This window comes from Neoarius graeffei, chromosome 12 (assembly GCF_027579695.1).
Source record: "Neoarius graeffei isolate fNeoGra1 chromosome 12, fNeoGra1.pri, whole genome shotgun sequence".
NCBI classification, from domain to species: Eukaryota; Metazoa; Chordata; class Actinopteri; order Siluriformes; family Ariidae; genus Neoarius; species Neoarius graeffei.
In genome coordinates, this window is record NC_083580.1 from 54197338 (window position 1) to 54222447 (window position 25110).

General features: G+C 40.3%; 1 protein-coding gene across 1 annotated transcript; it reads right to left on the minus strand.

Annotated features, from left to right (window-relative positions):
* Positions 1 to 210: 210 nt before the first annotated feature.
* On the minus strand, positions 211 to 25110 carry cdc23 (CDC23 (cell division cycle 23, yeast, homolog)). The gene is made up of 16 exons (XM_060936032.1): positions 24984 to 25110; positions 18565 to 18637; positions 17434 to 17571; positions 17278 to 17320; positions 16997 to 17102; positions 16186 to 16318; positions 8553 to 8730; positions 6818 to 6915; positions 5459 to 5540; positions 4581 to 4734; positions 2610 to 2729; positions 2019 to 2094; positions 1884 to 1945; positions 1715 to 1793; positions 1157 to 1276; positions 211 to 769 (listed from the first exon to the last, which is right to left on the minus strand). Exons 1-16 carry the CDS (start codon positions 25091 to 25093, stop codon positions 584 to 586), a joined length of 1758 nt encoding a protein of 585 aa, XP_060792015.1. The 5' UTR covers positions 25094 to 25110; the 3' UTR covers positions 211 to 583.

The window sequence follows — 25110 nt, forward strand, 5'->3', positions numbered from 1 at the left end:
AGTGTTGTACAAGTTTAACCGGAAAGCACAGCAGCGAAACGTGATAAAACTTCACACCACAACATGAACATCTGCTCTGAAATATGTGGGCTAAATTTACTGCCATGGACAAATTAATAATGCACAACTTTTAAATGAGTATTTCTACTCAGGTTCAACACTGGGAAAACTCCCACTAACAGGCCAATTCTCCATTCAACACAGAAGACATTTGCTGATCCATCACCATGTGTAGCTTTATTTAAAAGAGCTGTACAAAAGGCATATGAGAGAAAGCATTAAATATTTAGTTATGCAATCTGGCTAGTGAAGTTCAGTCTTCATCAGCAGTAAAATTCTGCAAGTATACTTCAGAACATCAGCTTTTTCCTGTATTCCCTACTGCAGGATGTTCTCTCTTTGTTGTTCGTAAGAACCATTAAATCGCACTGCTGAAACCGAACCAGCCCTGCATTTCATGGTCGTGCTCCTGTAGCAGGTTTCAACAATGGAAAACTTTATTTTATCAAATTACACATACAGATTATTTCTGAGCAAAATGAAAAGATCAATCTGTACAGGACAATAACATGATTGAGAGCTGTCAGGGTGTGATGGAGGACAGGTCAAGAGGCGACACTCTCCGAATGGGTGTGGTGTTGTTGTACACACTCTGTAGTGTGTGCGTGGCCGTGTTCAGCGGGTTAAACACAGTCTGCTCAGATGACGATTCTCCCTGTTCCCGCACAGCTGAGATCTGACGCAGTAGGGCTTTTCCCTCCTCACGCGCCTACACACAAAAGATCTCAGTTTAAAAACTTTGTGAGTGCTGCACATGTGTAATTTAAAAAGGGGAAAAAAAAAAAAAGTGTGTGGGGGGGGAATAACCTTTGTAACTCCACACAGTTGTCATATTTGCGCAATTTTTACAAGAGCAATTTTGTTCACACATCTATCGTTTGGACATCTGCAATTGTGTTAACGTTCTTGTGATGGTAAATATTGTACATGAAACTACATTCACCATGCACTTTAAAAGGAACACCTGTACAACTTGTTTTTGAAGTTATCCAATGCATTGTGCTGCTTTGAAATGATTGGCTGATTAGGTAACTGCAGAAATGAGCAGGTGTATATACACAATAATAGGTCACATTATGGGGTGGGTGAGACTCACTTCATTGTAGTCACAGCAGCGTTGTGCACACAGCGACGCCTCGTCATACAACTTGTTCTTGAAGTAATACTGACCAAGATAGCGCAGTGCTGTGCTCACCTCCACATGCTCCAACTGTACCTGCACATGCACACACGTCTAGTTTACCAGCTTTACTTAATTCACTTCAGTTTTAGGTGTTGAATTCCCGAGCATGTTTAGTTGTTTTCAGTTCATCAGACACACCATTTTTATAAAGTGGTCAGACGGTTTTTTGTTTTATTTTAAATAAAAGTGTTTATTTAATACTTTAAATACTTCTTTAAACATTCGCTTGTATTTAGTGACAATTCTGTTAAAAATGACTTGATATTTAGGCACCGTTACATTTTCCAAATAAATTAACGCCTAACCTAAACCTGGTCACAAAAAGATGCCTTAATCATCATTACAACACAGCATTAAATAATCAACATGATTGCATAAACACTCGCCATCAAAACAAACAAATAAAGCATTAAACACGTTCACAACGTTCGTCACTTGTGGAATTAAACAACCACAAAATTAACCACTTACCCCACAAGAGAAAATGTCCTGGATGTAGATGATGTAACACTGAGCTGCATCATCCGACTCGTTCAGCTGCTCATGAAGCCTGGACATAGACACGCAACACATGAACACTGCTTTCATCACTAACACACACCTGTTAGAAATCAATTTGCAATAATAATAATAATAATACTTGGCAAGTTTGAGCAGTGCCATCCTCTCAACATCTCCCACTGAATATGCTCGCCAGTAACACTGCAACACAAACATATTAGCCCCACCCACTATAGCATAAACATAATGTAGCATGCTGTTCAGAGCTCCTTACCTTTTTAGCTTCAACCTGCTGTGAGAGTTTTTCATAACATTCACCAAGAGCTACGAGCATGCGGGAATCATTGGGCCTGAAAAAACACACAAAGTAACAGCATTTCTTTTTTTTTTTTTTCTTGACACTCTTTTGTGGTTTGGGAATCTATGCTGCATGATTTGTACTGATTGAATCACTATAACTAAACGTCAGTGTTGAATTTAGTTCCACTTACAGAAGGTTACTAAGAGAACATGGACATACGGGTGACCCAAAATTGTCACTAGTTGTCACTCAAACCCAACAACAACTACTTTGTAAAACGCCAGCAATAATACCTTCAGTCATGTCTGAGAACACACTCATTGAGAACAATATATAAAATCTTGCATAATTAGAAACATTTAGTTTAACCTAAAGAACATTTGACCAGAAACACATTCTCCATCTGATACAAGTGCATTTCTGTCTGATCACGTGACCATTAGTTTGTGTGACCACTTTAATGACATGCAACTTGGTTGCTTTTTTATTATGAATGAGTGACTCCACCCATATCTGTACTGCAAGTCAGAACTGATCACTATACAACAGACGCACACTACATACCTTAGCTGGTGGGCTTTCCGGTAGTAGTAGAGCGAGTAGAAGGGCATCTTGAGGATTTCGTAAGTCTGACCGAGTCCGTACCACGCCCGGTAATCCCGCTTATTCACTTCGATTGCATGTCTTATAGACACACAAACAACATTGATATACATATGATAAAAAAAGACTACTATACACCAATACAGAATACACAAACATTTTATCAGCGTCAGGTTTGCAGACGTACACTGAGGACCGATGGATTGGGGAGAAGGGTGCCAATACTTTGTGCAGGGCCACAGTTGGTAACTACGTCGTGTAGTGGTGGAATGAATGGAGCTACAACAAACAGCACAAATATAATATGCTGTAAAAAAGTGTGTGTGTTGACCTACAACCCCAATTCCAAAAAAGTTGGGACACTAAAACAAATAAAAACAATGTGAAGATTTGCAAAATCATAGAAACCCTATATTTAATTCAAAATGGTACCAAGACAACATATCAAATGTTGAAACTGAAAAATTTTATTTAAATTTTTTTTTTTTTTTTTAAATGTGTGTTCATTCAGCAACACGTTTCAGAAAAGTTGGGACAGGGGCAACAAAAGACTGAAAAAGTTATGCAACGCTTTAAAAAAAAAAAAAGGGGGAAAGGAGGAAAAAACAAAAGGTTCACCACTTTGTGAAAGACTGCATGGGCAAACAGTGCAACAATTTAAGAATAACATTCCTCAATGTAAAATTGCAAAGAATTTGTGGATCACATCATCTATGGTACATATCATGAAAAGATTCAGAGAACCTGGAGAAATCTCTGTATGCAAGAGACAAGGCTGAAAACTGACATTGGATGCCTGTGAGCTTCAGGCCCTCAGGCGACACTGCATTAAAAGCAGACATGTGTCTGTAGTGGAAATCACTGTATGGGTTCAGGGACACTTCAGAAAACCATCGTCTGTGAAAACAGTTCATTACTGCATCCACAAATGCAAGTTAAAACCAGATATAAACAATATCCAGAAACACCGCCACCTTCTCTGGGCCTGAGCTCTTTTACAATGGACTGAGGTGAAGTGGAAAATTGTCCCGAGGTCTGACAAATCAAAATTAGAAATTATTTTTAGAAATCATGGACACCACGGCCTCCAGGCTAAAGAGGAAAGGGATCATCCAGCTTATCAGTGCACAGTTCAAAAGCCAGCATCTGTGATGGTATGAGGGTGCATTAGTGCACATGACATGGGTAGCTTGTACATCTGGGAAGGCATCATTAATGCTGAATGATATATACACGTTTCAGAGCAATATGCTGCCATCCAGACAAAATCTTTTTCAGGGAAGGCCTTCCTTCTTTCAGCAAGACGATGCCAAACCGCTTTCTGCACATAGTAAAACTGCATGGCTCCATAGTAAGAGAGTCCAGGTGCTAAACTGGCCTGCCTGCAGTCAAGACCTTTCTCCCATTTAAAACCTTTGGTGCATTATGAAGTGCAAAATACAACAAAGGAGACCCTGAACTGTTGAACAACTGAAATTGTACATCAGGCAAGAATGGGACAACATTTCTCTTTCAAAACTACAGCGGTCTCCTCAGTTCCTAAATGTTTACAGAGTGGTGTTAAAAGTAGAGGTGACGCAACAAGTGGTAAACATGCCCCGTCTCAGCTTTTCTGAACTGTGTTGCTGACATGAAATTCAAAATTAGTATATATATATTTTTCAAAAAACAACAAAATTTATCAGTTTCAACATTTGATATGTTGTCTTTGTACTATTTTCAATGAAATACAAAATTTCCAAATTATCACATTCTGTTTTTATTTCCAGTTTACACAGCGTCCCAACTTTTTTTGGAATTGGGGTAGTATATGGAGTTTAACGAGGTGTATTAATTGCAACTCTAAATTGATAGTGTTAAAGTGTTAATTGCACCTGTAGGCCTGGATGATGTTTAGTGTACCAGTAGAATGAGACAGTATGTTAATTATACCTGTAGGCCTGGATGGCGGCGGATGTGTTCTTCATCTCCATGTACTCATGGCCCATCAGCGTCCAGGCCCCAAGACAGCGTGGGCTCAGTTTTAGTGCTCGCTGGAAATACAGAGCAGCTTTCTCGTGTTGACACCGCATACTGTAGTAATTGCCTACACAATTCACACACAGAATTAACACAGCCATAACAACATACACTGCTGCTCCTCTCTAGGTGTTGAATATCTGTGCTAATTACCTGTGACCAGCTTTAAATGGTTATTAGTATAAATACACAGGTGTTTATAGAAAAATCGCATGCGCTGGTTGAGAGATTTAGACTATTTCTCGATCATCTCCTCGAGCGACTTGGCAAAATGGCTGCCAATCGCTTTATCACCATAAATGAAGAAAAATTATAAATTATGAAAGAAAATGATGTTCCTAAAAAACACTAAAGATGCAACAAAGTTTGGTCTAAAACTATTCAAAGGTAAGGTGGAATTGTGATTGTATTGAAATAAATAAAATAAAAGTACTTTATGTGAGTCGGCAGAGATAGGCGACAAGTCTATGCCGTGCCATCGTTACATTTGCATGCTGCTTTTGAAGTTTGAAATAATTTATTTTTTAATACAATTTAATTGTTTTTAAAATAATCATCTGTGTATTTATACTAAAACAATTATCCACCTCAGACTCAGTGAATATTGGTGAATAATAATCTCGATTTCATCTCAGTTATTATTCACTGATATTCACTTTGCTTTTGGTGAAAAATTGTTAATTAGAAACCATTTGTGTGTGTGTGTGTGTGTGTGTGTGTGTGTGTGAGAGAGAGAGTGAGTGAGTGAGTGAGTGAGTGAGTGAGTGAGTGAGTGAGAGAGAATCACTGACCAATGACACAGCAGGTCTCAACTCTGTATTTGTCGATTTCCACAAGGCTGTGGGCGAGATAGCTCAGCTCTGGCTTCATGCTCTAACACACACACACACACACACACACACACACACACACACACACACACACACACACACCTTGTAAAGTTTTTCCATTGCTTTTGAGATCATTCATTAATACATTCATTCAACTTCAGGTTTATCCTAGTCCTATTCCTGGTGTAAGGTGGATACACCCTACATGTGACACCAGTCCATTACAGTTCACCTTGAAAAACAAACAGTGACATAAGACAGGTGCTCGAAGTAACTCATGACATCACTCCTGTTTTTATTTTTCTAATAAAAGCCAATATATTAGAACTCCATTTCAGACAATACCCAATACTGACCCCAGTAACCATGCAAATCTCTGTGACCTTCTGTTGTTAAGACAAATCTCAGAGGCATGAGGGCAGTGTGTTTTAAAAGACACAATGCCCCATGTTCCCCTGAGTGCTTTGTATTAAAACACTTTGTAGATGTGATGCAAACTGGCATGTAACAACATATTGTGCGATGATAAATTCACGATACAAATAAATGATGATTCAAACTGATGAAATACTGTGATTATCATCAGGCTGCTTCATTTCTTTGTTTTTCCTAGCTGTAATTGCATTGTTTAGATAGCAGGGACCGAAATAATGTACACTAGCAGGAATATGTGTGACTTCACCCTAGGCGGAAGTAACACAGCTCTAATGCGGGGGGGGGGGACACAACAAAAAAACCAGCCAGATCTAAAACTGGAAAAAGAGCTATTGTGTGACTGACTGTACAAATATATTTAACAAGAAATTGTTGCTTTCTTTTTAGTGACTTTTTACTGACTGCCTTTTAGTGAAACGCTAAAGAAAAAATGGAGGTAGAACAAATGCTTTAAAATGTTTATTAAGAAAAGGCCCATTTGTGATTAACTTTTTCATTTTTAATAAAAGGAATGTTTTAGTTAATAGGCCATTATATTTTACTCCAACCTTTACAAATGTAGGTAAACAATTATTGTTGGTTATTAACAAAATGAAACAAAAGTTTTTGTTTTTTAATTTAGAATAGAATAATTCTATTCTAACAAAATGAAACAAAAGTTTGTTTTTTTTATTTAACAAAAGGGTTAAAGAAAAAAAACTGATAAAGAGCAGGAAAATAAATGTTACATTTTTTTGGTAATAATTTCTCTCTTCATTTAACATTTTTTTCAAAAACATCATGGGAAAATCGAATCATGAACCCAATATCATGAATCAAATTGAATCATGAATTGGGTGAATCGTTACATGCCTAGATGCAAGTATGGTATGAGAGTTTTCTCACCCGGACATACAGCAGGTTAGAGAACGTGTCCATGTTCTCAATGCGGAATGGATCCTGTTCACGGAGCTCGTTAAACAGATCCAATGCCTGGTCAATATCTGTGCACACACAAATATACAAACACATTAAATATAGCTCACAACTACCTAGTGTTCTTATTAGAACACAAAGACTCAGTGTGTGAGGGTGTGTGTATTACTCATATTGCACTACAAGTTGGTTTACTAATATTATTATTAAACTTTATTACAGGCTTGAGGCCTACAAAGAATACATTACAATACATACATCAATAAAACAATACACCACACATTCATATACATAAAAAAAAGCTAATAAAGGCACTCATACCAGTGTTCCCAAATCACAGACATGCACCTAACAGAGCTATGACTTGGATCTACTGATTGTGCAATAAGTTGATTTGTAGAGCGGTCCAGCCTGCTCATAAACTTAAAGGTGAGATTTCTCACCAGTGCCGTGAATGTAGTTAGACCTAGTTTGCAGAACAACCCACTTGCTCTAGTACTTCTTGGTTTCTTCAAAAGAATCCTAAGACAGTCATTCTAAGCTACTTTCAGCTTGAGCAAGCTCTCCTTCTTGTATCTAACCCAGAGTGGAGCTGTGTAAAGAGGGGAGCAGTACGTTCGAAACAAGTTTGACTAACATCTGCAGTGCAGTGATGGAATTTTCTAGCCACCATGTTAGCTTGGACATATAACACTCTCCTCTGTCTGCTAATGTCGTCATCATCCTCCAGCGTATCAGTTAGGATATGCCCCAGATATTTTGTTACATTAGCTACTCCCAGCTCTTCTCCAGATAGATAAAAAGGAGGGAACTTGATTTTGAAATCATCCTTGGTCCTACAAAACATTACCACACTCTTCTTAGCATTATATTTAATGTCAAACTCTACCCCATAATCAGAATAGATATTGAGGAGCTGTTGGAACCCACTGCTACTTGGGGATAGAATGGTAAGGTCATCTGCATATAAGAAGTGATTAATCAACGTGTCACCAACCATACAACCTGTTTGGCATGCCCCCAACTGCCTAGACAGGTCATCCATATAAGCATTGAATAAGGCTGGAGATAAAATTCCCCCCTGCCGTACCCCGTTACTGACATTAAAAGGTGTAGATAGGATGTTCCCCCATTTAACCCGCACACTTTGGTTAGAATACCAATAAGCTAAAATTCGTACCAGACTACTGGGGACTCCCCTTTGCTTGAGTTTATTAAACAATTTAAAAATGATTGACACGATCAAAAGCTCTCGAAGCATCAATAAAACCTACAAGGACAGTAGAACCCTGTCTCCTATATGCCTCTACAACCTCTTTCAGTGCATAGATACATTGGTCAGTGCTATGCTTAGGCTTGAAGCCAAACTGATTGTCAGTGGTAGTTATGTAGTTACTTACTCTTTCAAGAAGTAGACTTTCAAGAACTTTAGAGATAATGCTGGCAAGGGCTATGGGTCTGTAGTTATCAATACTACCAACCTTACCAGCCTTGTCTTTAATAACTGGAACAAGAATTACTGACATCATGGAATCAGGCAGTATGCCATGACACACCAAACCAGAGAACTTGCGTGCTGAGTGGATTTGATTAATATTACCCCCGATACTGAACATTAATATTTTCTTTGTGTTGGTGTGCATTCAAAGTTGCAGTCCAGATAAGCATGTGTGATGATGAAGATAAGGACAATGATGGTCCAGACCTCGAATGTTGTGGTACGCAACAGCAATCTGGGAGATGATGTAGGTACTCTTGGAGAATCCAGCTTCCTTCAGACTCTGGTATTTCTGTAGTGCCTCTGTAATCATCTGCAGCTCTGTAAACATGTGTGCCATGAAGAAGTCCCTCACCCAGCAGTCCGGCAGGGATAGAGACTTCAGCTATAGACACATAGGCAGAGATGTCAGTTTCAGACAAACATACAGAGAGACACAGACTTCATTTACAGACACAAACAGAAGTTTAAGTCTCTGTCTGTGTGTCAGCAATTGAAGCCTCCATCTCTCTTAAAAGGGGAACTGAAGTCATTTTTAAACTTGCTTTATTTCTTAATTAATGTGTTATTCAATTACGTTTTCGGTTTTAGTAACTTTATATCGTGACTTGTATTGGAAACTAACTGCAATTACAGTGGGGTAAAAAAGTATTTAGTCAGCCACCAATTGTGCAAGTTCTCCCACTTAAAGATGAGAGAGGCCTGTAATTTTCATCATAGGTACACTTCAACTATGAGAGACAGAATGGGGCAAAGAATCCAGGAAATCACATTGTAGGATTTTTAATGAATTAATTGGTAAATTCCTCAGTAAAATAAGTATTTGGTCACCTACAAACAAGCAAGATTTCTGGCTCTCACAGACCTGTAACAACTTCTTTAAGAGGCTCCTCTGTCCTCCACTCGTTACCTGTATTAATGGCACCTGTTTGAACTCGTTATCAGTATAAAAGACACCTGTCCACAACCTCAGTCAGTCACACTCCAAACTCCACTATAGCCAAGACCACAGAGCTGTCAAAGGACACCAGAAACAAAATTGTAGACCTGCACCAGGCTGGGAAGACTGAATCTGCAGGTAAGCAGCTTGGTGTGAAGAAATCAACTGTGGGAGCAATTATTAGAAAATGGAAGACATACAAGACCACTGATAATCTCCCTCGATCTGGGGCTCCATGCAAGATCTCACTCTGTGGGGTTAAAATGATCACAAGAACGGTGAGCAAAAATCCCAGAACCACACGGGGGGACCTAGTGAATGACCTGCAGAGAGCTGGGGCCAAAGTAACAAAGGCTACCATCAGTAACACACTACGCCGCCAGGGACTCAAATCCTGCAGTGCCAGACGTGTCCCCCTGCTTAAGCCAGTACATGTCCAGGCCCGTCTGAAGTTTGCTAGAGAGCATTTGGATGATCCAGAAGAGGATTGGGAGAATGTCATATGGTCAGATGAAACCAAAATAGAACTTTTTGGTAAAAACTCAACTTGTCGTGTTTGGAGGAGAAAGAATGCAGAGTTACATCCAAAGAACACCATACCTACTGTGAAGCATGGGGGTGGAAACATCATGCTTTGGGGCTGTTTTTCTGCAAAGGGACCAGGACAACTGATCCGTGTAAAGGAAAGAATGAATGGGGCCATGTATCGTGAGATTTTGAATGAAAACCTCCTTCCATCAGCAAGGGCATTGAAGATGAAACATGGCTGGGTCATTCAGCATGACAATGATCCCAAACACACTGCCTGGGCAACAAAGGAGTGGCTTCATAAGAAGCATTTCAAGGTCCTGGAGTGGCCTAGCCAGTCTCCAGATCTCAACCCCATAGAAAATCTTTGGAGGGAGCCGAAAGTCCATGTTGCCCAGCGACAGCCCCAAAACTTCACTGCTCTAGAGGAGATCTGCATGGAGAAATGGGCCAAAATACCAGCAACAGTGTGTGAAAACCTTGTGAAGACTTACAGAAAACGTTTGACCTCTGTCATTGTCAGCAGAGGGTATATAACAAAATATTGAGATGAACTTTTGTTATTGACCAAATACTTATTTTCCACCATAATTTGCAAATAAATTCTTTAAAAATCAGACAATATAATTTTCTGGATTTTTTTTTCTCATTTTGTCTCTCATAGTTGAGGTATACCTATAATGAAAATTACAGGCCTCTCTCATCCAGGGATGAGAGTGCATGTTGAGAAAAAAATCTGAAAAGTAGCGGGGGGCTGGCTTGCAGGTCCCCAGTGGGGTCCAGGGACAACGTCTCAGTGAGGGACCAGGGGGCGAAGCTGATGGATTTTGGTGATTTAAACACCCAAAACCCATTAATTTTAGCAATGAAATATATGTATTTTTCTCGAAGTTGATATCCCAATTCAACATGCCATCAACTGAAACTTTTGTATCATGACAAGTGTTCTTTCTTAAATATCATATCCCACCTTGTTTGACTTTTTCAGCATGTTCAGTGCAACCTTTTAGGTTTTGGAACAATAGACCCATAAACCAGGGATGAGAATGAAAAATATTTTAAAAGTCTGAAAAAACCGGGGTGGGGCCCAGGGGGCTAATGATTTTTGGCTTTTTTTTTTTTTTTTACCCCAAAACCATTAATTTTATCAGCAAAAATTTGCAATTTATTTGGAAATAAATTCCCCTTCTTGGGGGACTACCAGGTGAAAATGATTAGTATGGTACAAGAGACTTGTTTTTAATCAATTCACATTTGATGATTTCAAAAAAATCAATGCACCTTTTAATATAAACGAGCTCTACAGTATTATATTTCTGCATTTTAGCTATTCATGTCTTTGAATACTCTAATCCTTTAAAATGAAGTGCAAACCAGAAAAAAGTTCTATCATATAATTCTCTAAAGCTTTCTTCTGATGTTATCATGGTAGCAGGAGGTCTTGCATATTAAGCAGGCAACATTCAACATCACTTATCACTTCCCTTTCAACTGTTGTGTGTACTAACTCGGTTTTATCTGGACAGGATGCTGTGTAATGTAATACATGTACCATATGGTCAATCTGAAGATCGAGATGGTGATTTTGAATTAAAGAACAGACATGTACAATGAGCATTATATATTGGAAATTTTTTTTAAATCAAAAACTATAAGTTCATCTCGGCCTAAAAAATTTGGGCAGACGCTCCCGCGTGGCACATGCCAGCAATTTCCCCCCCCCCATGAAATGAGCAATAAGCAGGAGTGTTATACATGCTATCATACGTAAAATTTCATCAGAAATATAGATATGATACTATGATTCTCCCCAACATGCTACATTAGATAAGCTAACCCCATTTATAAAAGATACACACTTCTATATGACATGTAATTGATATATATTTTTTGGGGCGCGCGCTCTCTCTCTGCCATGCCGATCCTGTAGGCTGCACTGACTCAATACAACTGAAAACTCCGGTCCTCGAGAAAAGAGATAAAAGCCCGCCCACACTGAAAGCTGATTGGCTTATTTTGCTGAGTAACCCAATCAAGATGCTCTTTGTCTGGCATGCGCTACATGAACAGGCACACAGGCAGTGTTGCCAGATTGGGTGGTTTTAAGTGCATTTTGGCGGGTTTTGAACATATTTTGGGCTGGAAAACGTCAGCAGTATCTGGCAACACTGCACACAGTCTCCCTCGCGCACCCCCTCGCGCGCACACATTCTAAGATGCGTGATGCAGACCTTAATGTTGCGCGCGCACGCTCTTGCTCGCTTCTATCAATATGCAGGAGACTCCCGGAACTTCCGGGAGACTTGGGATGTCTGCGTTATAAGGTGACCACAGATCGTTAATCATACCCCCCCCCCCCCAAAAAAAAAAAAATTCTCAATGGATTTACATCGATCTCAAAAACGATCATTTTGGTCTGAAAAAGTCGGAAATCCTAGCCTAGTAAACTAGACCCACCCGCCTAGCGGCCAAAAATATTTTTGCCTAGCGAGTGGGTCTAGCCTCGCACCATATAAACAAAAACACCCCGGGCATCAAATCGTGCCCGCCAATCACAACGCAAGGTTTTTGTTTGGATTCTTTGGACGGGCTTTTGCAGGAGTGACGACAAGGCTGCACGATGCTGGAGAAAGCACAACAGGAAAGATGGCTACGGGCTAGTGAACAGCACGCGTTTGACTCCGCTTTGGAATCAGTTTTAGAAGAATTAGACTTGGAGCTTTCGTTGAAACATGAGCAGGAAGAGGCTCTCCGCTCATTCCTTTTCAAGAAGGACGTTTTCGCTGTTTTGCCGACCGGCTATGGCAAAAGTCTGATCTACCAGCTAGCTCCACTCGTAGCCAAAAGGATGGGGCTAGTTTGTGCAGTACGAAGAATTAATAAACAGCTTTGAAACATTACTTTCTGATTGTTTCTTATTTTCCCGTTATTTTAAATTTAAGGGAAATTATTTCACCAAACACCACTAAGTAAAAACTCTCAAAAATAGTTTAAGCAAACCCTTGAAAAACACTTGGAAAAAAAAAAGTGTATGTTAAGTATGTGGTACAGACTCCAAACTTGTGGTCATTATCTCCAAACTTCTTAATATCTAGAACCTGTTTATTAATTAATATGCATTTTGAAAAATTATTTATTTCAAGGTCTCCCCCACTGTTTTCTGTCGCTCTGACTACGTCACAGTCACTGTTGCGCTGATTGGTCAGAGCGTTGGCCTATACGCACAGAGACAGTTTGAAAGACAGCAGTTTGTTGCTCCTACCCCCTTCGGAAATGTCTACGGATCGAGGCCAGACTAAATATTCACATTTAGTCTGGCTTGCCAGGCTACAGAAATCCGCCAATCAGCAGAAAATTCTCATCCCTGCTCATCTTTTTAAGTGGGAGAACTTGCACAATTGGTGACTGACTAAATACTTTTTTGCCCCACTGTAAATATTATACTTATCGGCCTATTCGGTTTTTAGCCATGTTGAATTTAGTTTGTGGGGCATCATGGCTCAGGTGGATAAGGCGCCATACCATAAATCCGGGGACCCGGGTTCGATTCCAACCCGAGGTCATTTCCCGATCGCTCCGCATCTCTCTCTCCCACTCATTTCCTGTCCTGTCTCTACACTGTCCTATCCAATAAAGGTGAAAAAAGCCCAAAAAAAATCTTAAAAGAATTTAGTTCGTTTGGTCCACGGCAGGCGTCGCTTATCCGCATGATCTTCGCGAGACTTCGAAACGTGAAGTGTCAGTGCCGCCATTTTGAAAACTGTTTTCCAAACGAAATATTGCACAAAAACGAGTTTAAATGACGATTACTGCCTACTTTTTTCAAACTTTCCTAATTGCTATCAAAACAAACAAAACTTCTGGCTTGATTACATCAGCATTCGAAGGAGGGCGCGCGCGTCTTTTGACAACCCCTGTGTCCGAAATTGCTCCCTACTCACTGTATAGGGCACGATATAGTGGGGACGCAATTTTGCAGTGCTGTCCGAAACCTTAGCGAGGATTATTTACACCCTATATAGTGCACTCAAAGTATCCCACAATGCATCATGAAAAGTAGTGTACAAATGATGGTCACTAACCAAAGCAATATATCCCATCATGCATTGCGGTTGCACTGAAAGAACTCAAATTAAAAGTCTTAAATTTGATTTGATAAAAGGCAGCAGCAAAGAAGAAAGTATTCAGCCTTGATTAAAAAAAAATAACTGAAAGATGCAGGTACTTTGCATTTATTAATGTGGGAAATACACTCACTATACAGTAATATGGATTTGTCACAAAACCACACGCATGTATTTATTATTTTGAAAACCCACCAGCCGACTGATCTGGCATGTTTTAATTGTGCAACAGTAATGAAGTAAATACCAGCGCGACGGACTCATGTCCGAAATCGTTTTTTCATTTTACCAATGAGCTCACTCTATAGTCCTCTATATAGTAATTCCCTATATAGGGAGTAATGAACCAGTGAGCGATTTCGGACACAGGGAACGTTGGCAGATGTTGGTCACTTTGATTTCCGCTGTACGTTTTACTTCCGTTCCTACGATGTCTCGCACAGGTCTCAATGAATCTTGTTCACGGCCATTACTTTGACATATGGACTGATGTATTACATAGCATATTTCAAACACTCATAACTTGCTATAGCAGTGACGAAATAGCTATCAAAAATGCATTCCTATATTTAATAAAATGAGAGAAATAGAGTCTGTGTCTATGCGTCAGCCCTGTGATGACCTGGCGACTTGTCCAGGGTGTACTCCGCCTTTCGCCCGTAGTCAGCTGGGATAGGCTCCAGCTTGCCTGCGACCCTGTAGAACAGGATAAAGCGGCTACAGATAATGAGATGAGAAATAGAATTTTGATCATAAAAAATTTGCCTTCAGTTCCCCTTTAAATGGGCACTGAATGTATGCACCATCTTCACGCTGGTGATGAGGTTGAAGAGATGACTTTTCAGTGATCATGTGTGCATGAGAAGTGTGGTTGGCATTAAGTTCAGACAGTGTCGCATGTGCATGTTAAGTGTGTATGGAGTTAAATTCAGACATAAATTCATTTTTGTTTGTATAGCACTTTTGTCACCTCAGAAATCCAAGTGTATGTCAATGATGGACAAGGTTGATAATGTAGCAGGGTATCTGCACATTTCTGATAACCAAAAATAATACTTTTTAAGGCCATTTTAAGACCTGTGAGAATAAAAAATAAGACCACTACCGCGGGGAAAAAATATTTTTTAAAAATCAGACTCTAGGCTATTATGGTCAAAGCATATTTATATTTTAATCAGTGCATCTCCAGTTTACAAACAGAATCTTGTCTTTCCCACAAGTAAACGATTTTGCATATTCAGAATCAGGGAACATTGCCCTGAAGACGGTGCCCACGTCTTCGTTCGAATTGTAGGAGTGGTGTCGGTCAATCGTTTGCAGAACCCACAGTATTTCAGCCTTAAGTGTAGCGGTCGAGGCAAAAGCACCGAAGGCACTTGTGCTGGGAGAAGTAGGCACCGAAGGGAAAGTGGGCTTTGCGCTAACGTTTGCAACCGGTGCTGCAAACATCTGCATGGGAACTGTTGTTACCTGACTGGCGGCAAAGCGTTTATGCTTTTCCCCTTTCATGTGAGCGTCAAGGCCCATTGTTCCCAACTTTATGTCTTTCTTGCAGAGTTTACACCGAGCTTCATTTTCGGACGTTGCTTTTGACAACCAACCGCTATATTTCTGGTCCTCAAGCCACTTGTCCCTAAACTTACACTTCCCCATCCTATATGTCTGCCACGCTAAAGAAACCACTTCTTCGTCTTTTCCCACAACACTATAAGGAAAACACTGCCCCCTAAGTGTTGTGTGACGCCTGTACTTTTAGGTACAGAGCGGTCTTTTTGCCATCTTCTTGTTACACATTGACGTGCGCTGTTTGAACAACGTTAGCACGGGAAAAAAAAAAATGTACAAACATACATTTTTGTGCCCCGATGAAATTTAATGCCACCCATATGAAAATTAATGCCACACTTCGAAATATTAGCAAAATATAAGGCTATTTAAGGCCTTAAATGCCATATACTGTATATCAGACTTTTTAAGGATCCGCGGACACCCTGTGTAGGGTGTTGAATGTGGTGTTGCTCAGAGAGTGCCCGTGGTGGTGGTGAGAGTATACTTGTGTGTTGATGACAAAGAGCATGTGATGTTGAGAGTCTGTGGTGCTCAGAGTGAGCTTGTGATTTTGAGAAATGAGGTGTAGTGTGACGAGTGAGAATGTGGCACTGACGGTGAGCGTGTGGTGTTGAGACACTGTTTCGTCTTGAGAGTGACAATGTGCTGTGAGAGACAGCATGTGGTGTTGAATGTGTACCATGTCAATGTTGGTGATGAGGTTGCAGAGCTCGAGCCAGGCTCCCCAGTGCAGAGGAAGAGAGTGTGTTGCCTCCACAAACACATCCACGGCTTCCTTCATCAGATCCAGCTTCCTCAACACAACCCCATACCTATACAAACAGTCACACACAGGTGGCAGCCAGGCTTTCGACCTCTACAGTTTTGAAAATTGCTGAACTCCATTTCTCTTTTGCAAATATTTCAACCAGAAGTAAATTCCTCACATTTTAATTATGCTTAGTGAAAAGGGAAAAAAGAAGAGTTCGTTCCAGTTTGACTGAAAGACGCTCTGCCTACCTCTAGATTTGTAAGCTAATGTACTTATTGAGAACAACGTTACTGCCAAACTTTAATGAATAATAAATGTACAACAGGAAATGTTTAGTATCATTTTGATTATCAGCATCATCCACATAAGACTCTGTTTGATCACCTGAGGTAAGTCACTTGTGGTGTTTGACTTCCTGGAGCCTTGTTGTCGTTTCTTCCCTTGACTGATCTTTGTACATGCTTATATCAGTGTGGGAAAAATACCTGATTAATTCAGTGACTTTTGTTGGCTAGATTTCTTGTTATTAATGACAATCTTAAAAACCAGAAAACAACTGCGATCTGACTTGTACCCAAAACAACATGGCACTGTATTACAGCAACACTAAAGGGACAAACACTAAACTGCACTACACTAGTAGGGGGAGCTAAGGAGGTACTGCTTTAGAGGCAGAATGAACATTATTGAGAACGAAAAAATTTCCACATTGTGTGTGTGTGTGTGTGTATTTATTTACAGGTAGAGTGTGAATCCATCCAGTTCTCCAGCAGTGTGTTTCTTGCTGAGCTCCACTCTCAGTTCCCTCAGTGCTTCATTACGCACCTGACCCTTCTCCAGAGGACCTGCACGCGCGCACACACCAAAGGAAACTAAATGCAGCCCCTAAACTTCATTCATTACTTTTAAACATGCCACAGAATGAAACCTTTTGGTGCTCATTCAGTCCGTTAAATAATTAGTTATTAATGATAAAACTACTACATCTACTGCAAAAACAGCTGAAAAACTGTCTCTCACCCAGACTGTCCACTGTCTCATCGTCTTTCTTCTTCTCTCCTGACTGAAACATTCAAAAAACAAATTCTGAAAACACCAGAGTGCATGCAACTTAACACCAATCAGCATGAATAAACACAAAAGTGGAAGTGAACAGTGACAGTGAGCATGCCTCACCAGGTAGCGCGAGTACATGTAGAGAAAATACGCTTTCTGACTGTGGCAGTCACGCAGGAAATACGCTGCACGGTCATATTCCTTTAGATCGAAATACGACTTCGCCAAACATAAAGCATCCAGATCATGTGCTTCATCCTAAACACAATCAGAACAGAAAAGGGAATGAAAAGAGAACAGTACAGTAATAACACTTGATTCTGGATTTTATAAGTGTACTACATAGGGTTTGAATTAGTACAGAGAGCTGTGTTCAAGGAGGGAGTGACATCACTACCTAGTCCTGAGTATGACTTTAAACTGCAACCGGTGGTCTCAGGTCCAGGAGGACTTGAGTACTGAGGAAAACGGAGTTACCCCTTAATCACCATTGCTCCCAGATCCGCTCTGACCCAGAGTGGCAGCACCTGCCTGGGTTCCAGCTATGGGTTAAATAGTACATCACCAATAAGGCGCTGGTAGCAGGGTGCTTTTCGGTACAATGTGGCAAATGAACCCAACAAGATCAATGGCACACCACCAGATGGCATGCGGAAGAGCCACTCAAATGGCCAATGGATGGCATCACTCGGCAAGTCAGTTGTCACTGCGGGGCAACTTCCATACCCGTCAGGTCTGTGGCACTTTTGTGCACCACTTGACATGAGGTCTGGAGGTCCAGAGAGACAACACCATGGGGGCATGACATCGTTTGTCTTACCTTACTGTGCAAGGCGCTTCATTAGGAAAGGAGATTTCTGAGCATCCTAATGAAGCAGTTGTCATCGCAAGAGACGGACAGGCAACATCATCACTGCCTTTACATACAGTGCATGATCAGCTCTTAACTCTACACATCTATAACACCCTCTCATCTTCCACTACTGATGACATCACTTATGAAGAGAGCATGCTGAATCTTTAACTTGTAGCATTTAGCTTTTTATTTTAAAACAGAGAAGATACAGTTTAGCTAACTTCGAGTTATCATAGCTATGATTGTATTCATCTTGGTCTTACCTTACAAAAGGTTAATTAGTGAATCATTATTACCATAATCAAATTTCATTGATCAGCACCATTCATATAGTAAGGGAATAATAAGGAGCATTGTAAATGCTGAATAAAAAATAAATTAAAAAACACACTGACCTCAGTAATCTGTGGTGGAGATGGAATCTCACTCAGTGGGAGAGGATTGAGAGAAAAAGCCAGCTCAGATGCCCTGTGCGCATGGGCGCGCGCACACACAAAATACATTTTAATGTCAGTATCACATTCTGAAGACAGAGTAAGGACAGCTTACTGATTAATAATTACTCAATTATTATAAAAGACAGCAAGCAATGTAGAGGATTAAATACATCTCCACAATCAGTGTGATATAAAGTGTCATACAGTATAATCTCATTCCTGTTAGTGACTCAACTCTGTACAGGTTTCTGTTCACGCCTATGGAATTCAAAAACTTATTAAATTAAACCAATATATTCTATAAAAAAGAGCTGTCTAAACAACAAGAGGCTTTAAATCCAACAGTGTACCTGCTTTGGGTTTCTGTAACTAGGAAATGAAAAAATCTCCAAAAAATGATTAGACAAATATGCTCACTTAATATTTGAACAGCTGCATAAATGTATTTAGAGTTTAACCAGTTTAATATATTAATATTTAGTTATAAATTAACCATGTGAGTGCACTGGTGCTTCTCTATTTGATCAATATTTAGAGCTTAACCACTTCTTTTCATTTATCCATCCATCTTCTACTGCTTATCCGGATCCGGGTTGCGGGGGTAGCAGCCCAAGTAGAGCAGCCCAGATTTCCCTCTCCCCGGCCACCTCCACCAGCTCTTCCGGGGGAATACCGAGGTGTTCCCAGGCCAGCCGAGAGATATAATCTCTCCAGTGTGTCCTGGGTCTGCCCCAGGGTCTCCTCCCAGTGGGGCATGCCCAGAAAACCTCTCTTGGGAGGCATCCAGGTGGCATCTTAACAAGGTGCCTGAACCACCTCAACTGACTCCTTTCAATGTGGAGGAGCAGCGGTTCTACTCCGAGTCTCTCCCGAATGACCAAGCTTCTCACCCTATCTCTAAGGGAGAGCCCAGCCACCCTGCAGAGAAAACTCATTTCTACCGCTTGTATCTGCGATCTCATTCTTTCGGTCACTACCCATAGCTCGTGACCATAGGTGAGAGTTTAACTGATTTAACACATTAAATAATAATTAGTGCTTAACCGGTAAAATACACCAATCAATCAGTCATAACATTAAAACCACTGACAGGTGAAGTGAATAATACCATCTCATTCCAATGGCACCTGTCAAGGGGTGAGCTATATTAGGAGAGAACAGTCAGTTCTTGAAGTTGATGTGTTGAAAGCAGGAAAATGGGCACATGAAAGGATCTGAGCAACTTTGACACGGGCCAAATTGCGATGGCTAGATGACTGAATGAGAGCATCTCTAAAATGGCACATCTTGTGGGGTGTCCCCGGTATACAGTGGTTAGTACCTACCAAAAGCAATCCAAGGATGGACTACCAATGAACCAGCAACAGGGTCATGGGCACCCAAGGGTCACTGATGTGCATGGGGAGCAAAGGCTAGCCTGTTTTGTCAGATCCCCCAGAAGAGCTACCGTCGCACAAATTGCTTTAAGTTAAAGCTGGCTATGACAGAAAGGTATCAGAACATACAGTGCAATCGTGCCCATGCTCACTCCCTGCCTCCCCTGAAAGCACCTACAATCGGCATGTGAGCAGCAAAACTGTAAAATAGAGCAATGAAAGGGGGCGTCCTTGTCTGATGAATCACGTTTTCTTTTACATCATGAGGACAGCCGGGTGTGTGCATCGATTACCTCGGGAAGAGATGGCACCAGGATGTACTATGGAAAGAAAGCAAGCCGGAAGAGGCAGTGTGATGATGTGATGTGATGTTCTGCTGGGAAACCTTGAGTCCTGGTATTCATGTGGATGCTACTTTGACACGTACTACCTACTACATGGATGCAAACGGCACGCCTTTTGGCGGATGCCGCCTTTTTCACGGCTGTCTGGGGGACTTGTGTGAATCGCGTAGATCCGATGAGGTTTTTTTTTTGGGGGGGGGGGCGTTGGAGTGTCTGATTATAATTTCATCAAAGTAAATTCTGTATTAAAGTTACTAAATAAGCAAATGCCGTTACAGTCCATGAAACATAGGAAGTATGAGAAGAAAACAGTAAATCAGAAAGCTGCGCACGTAAAGCCAATTGGCTGCGTGCCATTAATTATCTGCTGCTGGCTGCACTTCACGCACAAGGATTTCCATCAGTCCAACGCAAGTTACGTAATTGGCTTTACGTGCACAGCTTTCTGATTTACTGTTTTCTTCTCATATTTGTACTTCCTATGTTTCATGGACTGTAACGGCATTTGCTTATTTAGTAATTTTAATACAGAATTTACTTTGATGAAATTATAATCAGACACTCCAACACGCGCCCCCCCCAAAAAAAAAACCTCATCGGATTTGCGCGATTCACACAAGTCCCCCAGACAGCCATGAAAAAGGCGGCATCCGCCAAAAGGCGCGCCATTTGCATCCATGCTACTTAAACATTATTGCAGACCAAGTCAGTCCTTCATGGCAATGGTAGGGGCCTTTTTCAGCAGGATAATCCACCCTGCCATACTGCAAAAATTGTTCAGGAATGGTTTGAGGAACATGAGTTCAAAGGGCTGACTTGACCTCCAAATTCCCCAGATCTGAAGCCTATCGAGCATCTATGGTATGTGCTGGATAACAAGTCCAGGCCTCGACAGGCTAAAGCTGTTTTGAGGAACAAAATGAGACCTGCACGATATTAGGCAGGTGGTTTTACTGTTATGGCTGATTAGTGTATCTGGGTCCATCTCAGAAAGTGGTCTCTCATTTGGGACATTATGGTCAAAAAATAAATTTTCTAATTTTACTTTTTTTTTTAGCATTTACCTAACACTCAATGTTTCTTTTGTCATGTTTAATAAGAATAAAGATAGCATCTTGCTTTATCTGGCCTCCACTGTAGAAATTTTTTTTTTATTACAATTCAAATGTTTTTGTAAAATTGATTTACATATAAAATAACTACATCATGAAGAATTCACAGATGAGTGAAAATATTGAATACATTTCCTCCTTTTGATTGCTTGGGCTAAAAATGCCAAGTTATGATGACTGAATTGATTATTCACTTAAATATGAATATGATACATTTTGGGTATTTGATATGGCGAAATAGGACAATAGGACACAATGGAAAAATCAAGAACACACCGGAAAGATGAGAATAACGGCGGTGGTAAAAGAACAGCGACTGTACCGGCTGAAGGTCGCGCGGGTCTCTGCTGTGGCGCACGAGCAACGGGACATCACTACCGCACCGGACAGAGTGCGAGGCGGGGGCGGGGCAAAATGACTGGCCGTAGATTCTATCAAAAGTTCGATCTAAATTGACCATGGTTGCAAAATATTGGCCAAAAATACACAAACACTACAAAATATGAAAGTAAGATGAAAAAGAAAAACATTCTATTGCCTTATACTGCAAGACTAAAACAAAATAAAACTGTCAAAACTCACCTTTTCAGTGATAACGTCCGAACAGATCACTCGCGTAACAGAAAAACCGCAAATGGAAGCACGATCAACTTCTAACTGTTGGAGTGGAAAATTCCATTCTACACATGCAAATTGTTAATGTGTGTCCTTCCCCGCACACAAATAACACGTTACGGTAAAAAATAGACCACAACTCATTTTATAGTTCAGAAATTCATACAAGACCAGCTACCATCGTAACATTCTGTAAGAAACATATTCTATACCTAACTTTCAGCTTTCGTTTTAAAAAAACAAAATCGCAGATTTATAACTAAATTTTTATATGGCGTAGTGTAGAGATGAAAGTGGAGCAAAGAAAAAAAAAAAAAACCCTGAACTTTGAAAGTCAAACTAAGATATGGGGGGGCAACATCCCCCGAAAATATTTTAATAACACGCAAAACCCTGCATTCTAGTGCATATTAGTACTTACCGTATAACCTCTAATGAACACCCCCCCCCCCATATTTCAGAAAAAAAAAAATTCAAAATTAAAACAAAAAAAACTAACAGTCTGAACAGTTTTACATACCCCAGGTTTGTAGGGGTTAGATGATGTAGTTTCGCTTCTTAAAACGCCAGAACCATCCGTTTGATGCATTAAACGACTGACATCCGTCTTCCTTATGGAGCCGCATTGCCTCCATTTTCAGCGCCTTGCCCGTGACCCTTACCCCAGCTACCCTCCTTTGAAAGAGCCACTCAAGAAGTTTTTTTTCAATGGCCGCATACCGCAGAGGCCAACCTGCACCACTAGCCTTTTTTTGCCCGGCTGCCAAAGTTTCAATTTTGCATTTTTATTGGCACCATTCACGGACTCGTATACGATCGATCTTGTAGAGTTTAGAAGCAAAGTGCTTTCCTTTCTCCTCTGCCGTTTTTACGACTTTTAGCTTAAAACTCGCAGTGTAGGATTTGTGTTTTTCAACACGTGTCCCCATGTTAACGATTAGAAACAGAATGATCAGATCAAATTATCTGGGAGGTGCGTGACTTCTGCAAAAAGGGAGCTTTATGCAAAGTGAGTGACGTAACAGTGGTCGGCGAAAAGATCAAAGGTGTCAAGCATTACCGTATACACTCCAGTAAGCGCCCCAAATAATAAAAAAAATTAATTTTTAAAAACACTTAATTCGACGACTTTTCACCTAGAAAACGTATGAAAGTTAGGGAAAATTAGTAGGGCAGTTATGTTAGGGTTTGAAAAATTCGATCAACTGATTTTTTTACCCCTAATAAACATCCCCTTTTTGAAAAATGTAACGCCCCCAGGGGTGTTCATTAGAGGTTATACGGTTCATATACATTAATGATTAACAAGTCAAAAATATCAAATTTAATTCCCCTAGTTAATGAGTAATTTTCAGGAGTGCATTTAGAAAATGCGGTGATTTTCCTGGCTACACAGTTCATTTTATATATATATATATCTTACCTCTCTTCACATCGAAAGAAGGAGGAAAGTTTTGCTTGTTTTGACATGGTGAATTATTAACACGAGAAAATACTCGTAATTCGCAACTAAAAACACTGCAGCTACACTGGCAGCTTGAACATGCTTTCTAGTGTGATTGTGTTGTGCTTGCGCAGAACGGTGTCAGTCCTGCACACCTTAGCACGTGCACCTGAAGGCGCGCACGCCTAACGAGCTCTGGCATGCACGCCGTTAACAAAGAAAGAATATCTGTCTTTAATCAATGAACTATGTTTGGGCTATTTAAGGACTGCAGCCATGCAAGGACAATGCGAAGTATTACGCCGTGTCTAGGAACGCAAAAAATCAGAAAAATAAATTTCTCCATTCAGAAAACAGGAGATTTTCAAGAGTTTTGTCAAATATCTGGATTTCCGGGTATTTCGTCATTAGCGGAAAAAATCCAGAGGAATTTTCATGAAAATTCGGAATTCCGGGAAAATCCAGAACACTTTCATGACTAGTAGTGATTTTTAAGTTACTACTTTTGGTGAGGTAGTGACCTTGACCCTGAGGCTTTCCGTTTAGATCAAAACACACGATCGTATTGGTTTTGGGTATGCGGAAAATGGAGTTACAACGGTGATCAAATATTTTGCAGGATGTTTTATTACGGTTATGATTATTCTGTGAGCGCACCAATCCTTAGGTGTATAAAGTTACAACTTAAAATACAATTAGTGATAACTGTAGACTTTTCAGTGGACTACAACCTTTTTAAGGGAATGCGATGTAGTCGACCATTTATCATGTCCCAGATCAAGCCGCCATTTTGCCACAAATTTGCAGAATTTTTGCCAAATTCTGAATATTCACATCAAAGATTTAGTTTTATCTGTATTATTTCTTTCGTCATTTTATTTCAAATTAAAACCAACATCACCATTCAAAACCGTATAGTTTATTGACCGAGTATATTTAGTGGGGTACCCCCACAGTACCCAGTTTCTGAGACAGACCCATATCTTCCTGAGAACTAACCCATACTGTAGACTTGTGTCCTCTGTAGTTGACATTTATTTTATGTGCACACCCTCTTACTCTTTCAAGCTATTCACTGGAATCCTGGTGTGTTGTAAAGAGTACATCCTGGGCTTTCCAATGATATATGACTAGGAGGGTTGCTGGGAAATTCTTAGTAAGGAAATCACAACAAAAGAGAAATTGAGAGACACTTTTTTCCCCCTTGGTTCCCAGGAGGATATTACATTAACGTTTAGCTGGTTATGGAGCTTCGCAAAATGTCTGACTCTGGGACTCATTGGAGTTTCTGTACTAATTGTATTGCTTGCTAGTTAATTAGCTTTAATTGTGAAAATGTGTGAATAATTATAAATAACGTCAAATAACCACTCTCAGGAAACTCATAAATACAAACGTTAGCCTCGCGGCTAACAGCCTCAGCATACCGGTTAATAAAACACTTCCGGTGCAGTTTTAGTGTAAAATGTGATATAAATTAACTCACCACTTCACACTGTGCACCAGTCCGCGCTCCTTACACTGCGATATCATAGATATCAGTTGCTTTTTAATCTGCACCAAGTCGCTAAACTCACTGCTTAGAGCCGCCGCCATTTTTTCATGTGTTTGTG

What these genes read in the sequence shown, in the direction of transcription:
- cdc23 (XM_060936032.1), bottom strand. Translation starts at nt 25,093, where the DNA reads ATGGCGGCGGCTCTAAGCAGTGAGTTTAGCGACTTGGTGCAGATTAAA. An exon ending in CTGGTGCACAGTGTGAAGTG is followed by an intron (nt 18,638 to 24,983) that starts GTGAGTTAATTT and finishes CCATGCGCACAG; the next exon opens with GGCATCTGAGCTGGCTTTTT. An exon ending in AGGACATTTTCTCTTGTGGG is followed by an intron (nt 1,277 to 1,714) that starts GTAAGTGGTTAA and finishes GTGCATGTGCAG; the next exon opens with GTACAGTTGGAGCATGTGGA.